At 41.6% G+C, this 8,538-nt stretch overlaps 1 protein-coding gene across 5 annotated transcripts in view; it reads left to right on the forward strand.

Annotated features, from left to right (window-relative positions):
* The window catches only part of LOC124528198 (putative COBW domain-containing protein 7), a 79,937-nt gene extending 72,654 nt beyond the window's left edge, over positions 1 to 7,283 (forward strand). For all 5 annotated transcript variants that reach the window (XM_047101675.1, XM_047101667.1, XM_047101659.1 and 2 more), the window contains 4 exons: positions 3,943 to 4,011; positions 4,115 to 4,180; positions 6,467 to 6,596; positions 6,970 to 7,283. In XM_047101675.1, coding sequence (XP_046957631.1) covers positions 3,943 to 4,011; positions 4,115 to 4,180; positions 6,467 to 6,596; positions 6,970 to 7,076 — 372 coding nt within the window. In that variant the 3' untranslated portion in view covers positions 7,077 to 7,283. The remainder of the gene's footprint in view (positions 1 to 3,942; positions 4,012 to 4,114; positions 4,181 to 6,466; positions 6,597 to 6,969) is intronic.
* The last annotated feature ends 1,255 nt before the right edge of the window (positions 7,284 to 8,538 follow it).

Genomic DNA, 8,538 nt, shown 5'->3' on the forward strand with positions numbered 1-8,538 from the left:
GCCTCTGTCTCGAAACTGTCCCGCATTTTTTGCAGCGTGACTCATTGTGACGGGGCCTGCACAGTAGCAGCTTCGTCTTCCCTTTGGCTCGTATTTATGGGGGCCTGTCCTACCGTGCTTGTGGCGCCCTTCACTCAGAAACGTCCCAGCATACTCATCCACACTTGTCTTTGGCGTGAGTGAGAGAAATACAGCTCTCTGGTGGTAGAATTTTTTAGAAGACGCAGTAGCAGTCACCAAGATGAACTGGAGGCATATTCTTACTGACTTTCTGGGGGAGGGAGACCATACAAGGAGTCCTCAGGAGGGAAAAATGAAGGATATAGTCGCTTTCGAGATCCCTCATCATGGCCAGAATCTGTACCTGCGGTGCCTCACACAGACCCGGCGTGGCGTGTGGGATGCCTTACGGTTGTGGGTTGAAATGCTCTTTCCTGGTACTAGTCTGTGCATTCCTCAGATATGGATTCCTCGTTGCTTAGCACGGAGCATGTGTGCAGTGGTTGCTTGGGGAATATTTGTTACAAGAGCGGAAAGCCGTGATTCTTAAATGGGGAACGTCAGAATCCCCGTTTAATATTGAATACTCCGTAGTCCCCACACCTCCGATCTCCAGGACTGGGGCTTAGGTATGTGCACATTAATGCGTCTGTATATTTTTAACATTTTATTGTGGAAATTTTACAAAGATCTACAAGAGTAGAGAGAACAGCAAAAGGAACCCTTTGTACACGTGACCCGGTTGCAGTGGCTGTCAACATTTGCTGATTTTATGCCCTCTGTCTACCCAGCACTTCTTTTGCTGGAGTATTTTTTAAACAGAAAATTTCAAACATACAGTCAAGTTGGATAGTGTAGTGAAACTGTGAGTACCCATTGCCCTTGCTAGAGTGTATTAAAGCAACTCCCAGACAGTATGTCATTTCACCAGTAAATAGAGCATGGCTGTTTGTTTTTTTCTGATGCACTCTCCTGCTTTAGATCTATAAACAGAGGGCAGAATATAATATTTCAGACAAAGGGGAGTGGGATTCAGGGTAATGATGGTCTGTCTCATGTGGTTTGGCGGGTCTGAGGCTTTGTGAAGGACAGTTTTTTTTCTTTTAACGTATAGTAAAGCATACAAGTTTTTAGTGTACAAGTCAATGTGTCTTTATGTACATTTGTGCCTGTGCGTTGGCCCATGGGCGCATACGAACACATATCTCTGTAATTCCCTCGTAGATACAAATACAGCAAATTCCCACCATCGTCAAGAGAGTTCCCTTGTGCCCCTTTTCAGTTAGGAACACTCCTTGCAAAGATGCACCTCCTATTCCGAGTAAGACATCAAGAAGTAGATTTTTGTTTGACTGGAAGAAGTAAGGGAAAGAGCAACCCGGATGTCTCAAAGTGGGCAGGCGAGCATGCTCTAGAAGAGGGGGACTCTGGCTCACACGTCCTGGTGGCCGCTTCCTGCTGGAATCCTGAGCTAAGGTGTTGGGCTGTGATGGGCCGGGCACGGGGAACCGCTCTGTGCTGTGGGGCAGGGGCAGGCAAGCTGGATTGGAGTTACAGTCAGGAGACCAAGCAGGGAGATCCCCTGTGACGAGGGCCTGCACTGCGCTGGTCGCAGGGGGCGTGGAGATGGGATAGATCACGGACAGACTCATACTAGACCTGTCTGAATAGCCTTACTGACTGATGCTGGGGCCGTAAGACAGAAGTCACGGGAAACAGGCCTGGATTGACTAGAGGAACCTATTGCTTCAGTTTTCTACTTCTTTCTGTGTCTGGGAAAAGGAGAGTTAATTTTAGATTCGACTCTAGAACTGGGAAGAAGTCTGAAGTAGGTAATACCTAGGACATAGTAGGTATGTTCCTAAAGTTTAATCCCTGAATCCTCTTTAATGCAGCTCTCTATCTTCCTGGGCCCTTTGTTTGCTCCCTGTAAGGAGGACCCGGGATTGGAGGGTGGGAAGGTAAGAAATCCCAAATGGCAGCCTGTGCATAGTTTATTTAGTAGAGCCAATTAAAGGAGGGATAACAAGTTGTGACCCTCAGCTTCTGCCCTGGGAATTTACAGATCTCATCTCCTTTACGGTCTGCCCACTGCGAGGAGGATTTATTGGTACAGGAAAACATCTAGTTCTAAAATCTGTATCTGCACTGTCTTAATTTTTAAAACCCTTTTTATCTCATATTGGAGTTAATTGAACCCCTTAGAAATATTTTCATATTTCTAACCTGCCAAAAGCAACAACCATTCTCAGTAGAAGCTCTTTAAGAATAAAAAAGCATTATTGAGTTCTATGTTGAGACCTTTTCAATATGAAAAGCCAAGTTCTCCAACTTGAATAAAATACATTTTAAGCAGTTTTGAAGGTTCACTTGCTACTTTCCTTTGAAAATGACAAATTATGTTTCATTTACATCCTTTTGCTACATATTTGATATGCTATATGATGTGCTGTAAGTTTTGATATGGATTTTTTGGTATTATTGGTAGTGATTGCTTTTTTTAATCTTTTTTTTCAAAAAATTTTAATGTCAATTTATTTTGAGAGAGAGAGAGAGAGAATGAGCAGAGGACAGACAGAGAAAGAGGGAGAGAGAGCATCCCAGCAGGCTCCCCGCTGTCAGCACAGAGCCTGACGCGGGGCTTTGACGCGGGGATTAATCTCACAAACGGTGAGATTGTGACCTGAGCCAAAATCAAGAGTTGGATGCTTAACTGACTGAGCCACCCAGGCGCCCCTAAAAATCTGACATTCTAAGTCAATTTTAGTTGGCTTTCCTGTCTCATATTTAGCAAGTAAGTGCTTTCTGGTTTTCCTGTTACTGGCAACAGTGGAGAGTAAACGTCAGTATACTTTGTCCTTAGATTGGTCTTTAGTACTTACCTTTAGCTCTTCTCTATGTTTGTATAAAAAACAATTGGTCTTTTCATATTTCCTACTATAAGCGTATGTGATTTTCTGTTGGTGAATAAAATTACTGTTGCAGTTGTAGGAAATTATACAAAGCTGTGCTTTAGTGTGTTTTCTCTTCCTGTTTTAAAGCTTGGCTTGAGTGTATTATCCTGATTATGCAAGGTGGGATTTGTGTTTCCATCATGTCATGCTTGGCCCTCATGTATTTTCATCATGAAGTTGAAATTTGGGGTCACAGTAGCCAGTGGAGCTTTGGACTTTGATTATGTGACCAGGAAATCTTGAGATTCAGGTTCCTTAGAGTGGACAGTGAGATTTATCAAGGGCAGGGAGAAAAATAAATGTCAAAGTCAACATTCTAAATGATGTCAACCTTCTACAACCAAAGGTGACATTATACTGTCATTCTCATGGCCAGATACTCCTCTCCCTTTGGCATATGCTTGGTCAGAGCTAAACTGAATTTTTCCTTTGTGGTGTTCCCAGAGAACTTTCGAAAGTACACTTTTGCTTTTGAGTTTTACTCATGGATCTAAGTAGTTTATTTTTTCTGAGCCTCCTTTCCTCCAATTTATAAAATGTCAATAATTCTCTTTATTCCACAGGCCTGTTGTCACAAGTAAATGAAACATGAAATGAAGTGACCCAGGCAAAGTACCTGGCTTAGAACATAGTCGATACACTGTATATATATTACCTTCCCTCTTCATGCTGAGAATCCTGGAAAGAATGCATTAAACAATGAGTATCCTCTTCTGAAAGTTTCTGTTTAAGTACTAAGCCACGGATGAACTCTGCAGAATACAGAAAATGAATTGCTGCTATCAGAACTCAGCAAGACAGTGAAAAAGATACACCTAATGTAGTTGTTAGGCAACATAAATGTTCATGAACGTGTTTCTGTCTTAAAGGTTAATGTATTTAACGTCTTAAAACGTAAATATACTTTGCATCTTAAAACTTGTGATTTTTAAAAATATATGACATTACTTTAAAAAAATCATTATTGATGGTCTCTCTTGATTTATAGAGCGTTCTTACAGTGACATTTGAAGTACCAGGAAATGCAAAGGAAGAAAGTCTGAATGTATTTATTCAGGTGAGTGCAGTATGTAACTGATAATGACTTACCACCTGTTTGGGTTACATGGCTGTTGCCGGGAGGAATGGTTGGTCTTATTAAAATATGTCACTTGTTCCAGAATCTTCTGTGGGAGAAGAATGTGAGGAACAAGGATGGTGACTGCATGGAGGTCATACGGCTAAAGGTACGGTGTGGTTTTCACTTTCATCCTTTTGGACAAAGGCCCCTTCCTTTCTTGGCTGTTACTTAACACCGTATTTGGTTTTAGAAGAAGCGCTGGTTTTAGTACAAATGACTTTGGTCTGTTTTCATTTTTCGGTGTTTCCATTGCTGAAAAGAAGCTTTGGCAATCACTGCATAAAGCGTGATTTATGCGCATAGCTGGCATGTAGCGTTGCAGCTCACACAGCCTGTGCGCTCAGAAACATCTCTCCTGTTCTGAGCAGTGATGTGGCTGATAACCTTGACTCGCTGGACCTCTCCTTTCCTTGGCACACAGCTTGGTCCCTTCGGGAACGCTGACTGTCTTCTTGTGTTTAATTTTCCAAGAGCGCTTCACTGACAGAAGTAACATTAGAAATCTTGCCGCGGCTGAACCCGTGTTACTTTGTACTTGTAGCAGACGCTAAACAGTGGTCATACTGTAAACAGAGTTCCAGAAGACCTGGAGAAAGCTTGCTCTGTGTTTGAAACCCATCCACGTTACTTAGCATTTGGGGATTTATGTCATGGAAGGTGTTTTTTCCAGGGGGCAGTGTTCTATGTGGTGTGCTTAACCACTCAGCAGTCTACTCCCGTGTTTCCAGAAGGTTTTCTTATGACTACTTACTATTACTGTTAGTAACTAGATTTTCCTGTTAGCAGCTGACCTCCTGGGGTCACTAGAATGATGAAGGCTGACGCTATCAAGAAACCATTCAGGAGACACCTGGGTGGCCCAGTCGGTTAAGTTCAGCTGAAGTTTGGCTTCAGCTCAGGCCGTGATCTCACAGTTCATGGGTTCAAGCCCCGCGTCGGGCTCCACGCTGACAGCTCCGAGCCTGAGACTGCTTCGGATTCTGTGTCTCCCTCTCTCTCTGCCCCTCCCCTGCTCATGCTCTGTCTCTCTCTGTCTCTCTGTCTCTGTCTCTCAAAAAGAGAGAAACGTTAAAGATTTTTTAAAAAGCCATTCAGGTTTAGATGTGCTCACTCCCTGTGCTGACTCTGCCTGGGACTGGCTTCAGAGCCATGGGTGAATCTCAGTCTGTTCCCAAGTCCTTCCCACCCACAGGAGCTAAGCCTGATCCTGGAGCTGCTGCTCTGATGACAGTAGCACCATTTCCGTCCAGGATCCTAACGGGCAGATTGTGTCTCAGTCTGTGACCGCTTCTGTCCCTGCTACTGAATGGGGAGCGGTTACTACAGAAGCAGCCCTTCAGGCCTTTACGCTGATGCTGCAGCCCGGACCTCACCACAGACCTCAGTGGCTCATCCCGCACCGTCCTGGCGTGGCTTTTGTCCCTGGGTGTGTGACGGTTTTTCTGCAGCCCTTCGTCCTCTGTGGTTCTTCCCTTGTCCTTCCTCTTGTCACAACAACCCTGTGAGTCTCCCTTCATAGACTTCCTTCTCCGCCCTGCTGCAGAGGACCAGGGCTCTACCGATGAGCTTGTTTAACATGTTCACTCTGGTAACAGCTGGAAGGTCAGAGTCCTTCTACAAGTAACCTAACACTGTTTAGATAATTCTTTCCCAGGAGCTATTACATATTAAAATCCGGTGTAAAAAGGAGAAAACAAAACTGGGCAAAGGAAAACATGAAGAACATACACCTAAAATACACCAGTACATCAAAACCACGCCACAGTTTTGTGGTGGGAATGACCTTGAGTGGTTTGTCTCTTACTGTTTTGCAATATGTATATTAAGTTAATAACAAATAAGTGTAACAAACATCATTTCAGAGAAATTGTTTCATCCTCAAGGAGCCAGTTTATCAGATAATTTGTTTCACTTCTGCAAGCCAATATAAAATGAATTGTATCCAGATAGATTTATTTTTCTTTTCCTTTATTTCATTATTATCTGCTCCATTTATTGCAACCCAGTGAAAAATTATCACCCAAATCCTTTAACTCCTCAAATTGTCCCACTGAGACTGTGAAACAAGGTAAAATCCTTAAAAGTAGAAAAATCACTAGAATTCGATGCATGTTTTATCATTTGGTTGTTTCAACTTTTCAGATATCCTAATACGTGTATTAATTTTATTACAAAAAGGGACTATTTTTTTTTTAAATTGTACACAAATGCTTGAAATTTAAATTTAAAAATCGGAGGCTGTAAGAAACTATTTCCATAAGGCACAAATAACTAGATTTAAGTAATTTTCACAGAATCTTTATGGGTTTGTATTGAAAATGGAACGGCAATAATCCGATGACACTTTCTGCTGTGAATTTGAACTGAGGCTGATTGATCACTCTCTGAGCAGGGGCTGGTGTCGATCAAAGACAAACTAAAACAGGTGATTGTCCAAGGTGTCCATGAGCTCTATGACCTGGAGGAGACCCCACTGAGCTGGAAAGATGACACAGAGAGAACAAATCGATTGGTTCTTATTGGTAAGTGAAATTGGTGAATTTCTAAAGCACAGTCAAATATATATTTGAAAGTGATATAATATGCCAAACTGTAGCAAGATTAACCAGTCTGAGTCCCTGTGACTAATGTATTTGTCTTCATGATGTGGTAACATTCATAAGAACTTGGTAGGCATTTTACTCTTTTCTTCAAACAGGTTTAGAAAATAATTAATTGAAATGCCAGTTTCGTTCTAAGGGACTTAACTAGAAATAGAAAGTTGAAGGGATCACTAATTACTTTCTTTCTGTAAATTTCTGAAGATTACCAAGCATTTCATGATTTGGAATTGATAGGCAAACTGTCCTTTTAATAAGCATGATATAATCACACCCTATTTTGTTCTGTGTGCAGGCAGGAATTTAGATAAGGAGATCCTTAAACAACTATTTATAGCTACTGTGACTGAAACAGAAAAGCGGTGGACGGCACATTTCAAAGAAGATCAAGTGTGTCCATAACACTAGAAGCATTTCTAACCAAAGGGACTGGGTGATAAATCGGGAATAAGTTTCCTACTGGTTATATGTCAAGCATCTGTTCTTTGTGTTACTTCTGTTATGAATTCCAGTGTACTTTAGTGTTTATTTAATGGAACATGTAAAATTTAGTAGATAAGTACTATAAAACATTTGACATTCATACAATAAAACGTAATACCCTCTGAAGTGGGGTTTTTTTGTGTGTTTTTGTTTTGGTTTTTGGTGTTTATTTATTTTTGAAAGAGAGAGCATGCAGGGGAGGGGCAGAGAGGGAGAGAGAGAATGCCAAGGAGGCTCTGCACTGACAGCACGGGGCTCAAACTCACAAGCTGTGAGATGATGACCTGAAACCAAGAGCCAGATGCTTAACCAACTCAGCCACCCAGGTCCCTGTTTTTGTTTTTGTTTTTTAAATAGGTGTTTCACAGAAATACCTGTCAGAATTGGCTTTGGAATTTACATACTCTGGATTTTTCACCCATGGAAATTGTTTATAATCATAATGATAAAAGTTAGCGTCAGCTTAGAACTAAGAATGGCAGCTGATTGCATAGATATTTTATTGTTATTAACAAATTACAAAAAATTTTTTTTAATGTTTATTTATTTTTGAGAGAGAGAGACCGAGCACAAGCAGGGGAGGGGCAGAGAGAGAGGGAGACCCAGAATCCGAAGCAGGCTCCAGGCTCTGAGCTGTCAGCACAGAGCCCCATGTGGGGCTCGAACTCACGAACTGTAACATCATGACCTGAGCCGAAGTTGGACGCTTAACCGACTGAGCCACCCAGGCGCCCCAAGATATTTTTTTAAAAAACAAATAATGTCACCATTTTTATTAAATGAAATAAAAGTCTCGTAGATTTATGAGTGGAAGAAATCAGAGTCAAACAACTGGAACCACCTCTTGTTCTAAGCTTTACTGGTGGAGTCCTGGAACTTCAGCCCTTTGTAACATGTTTATACGATTCCAGTTTAAGAGCTTTTGATGTTAAGTAGATTTTCCTATTGGTATTAAATCCATCTTGGTTTTTTTGAACTTCTTTAATTTTCAGTATAAGCTAAAAAAGTGACGACGTACAGAACTTCAGAGGGAGCTACAGATAACTTACGACAATTTAACCATCTTTCTATCAGGGGTTGGTGTGTAAGTACACAGGGGCTTACTTATCTGCTATTTCTGTTAACGGCCACGTCAGCATAACTGTATTCAGACTGTAAGAGAAAAGCATTAGATGGAATTTTAAAGAGCTTTCTCAAACTAATGATTAAATATCAGAAGGCTATAGAAATGTTGTTCTAGAAATGTTTTTTCCTCAGAATTTTCACTGAAAGAATGTCCATCCCTGTGTCTTGAATGGCTCCGTCGGTTGGAGGCAGGCTAACGGGCCCAGTCATCTGTCTCTGTTCCCCTGCATTCTGTGCCTTTTTTATATAACCTTCT

This window comes from Lynx rufus, unplaced genomic scaffold, assembly GCF_022079265.1.
Source record: "Lynx rufus isolate CCGP_SWC_20201006 ecotype Redwood Valley unplaced genomic scaffold, mLynRuf1.p SCAF_10, whole genome shotgun sequence".
Classification (NCBI taxonomy): Eukaryota; Metazoa; Chordata; class Mammalia; order Carnivora; family Felidae; genus Lynx; species Lynx rufus.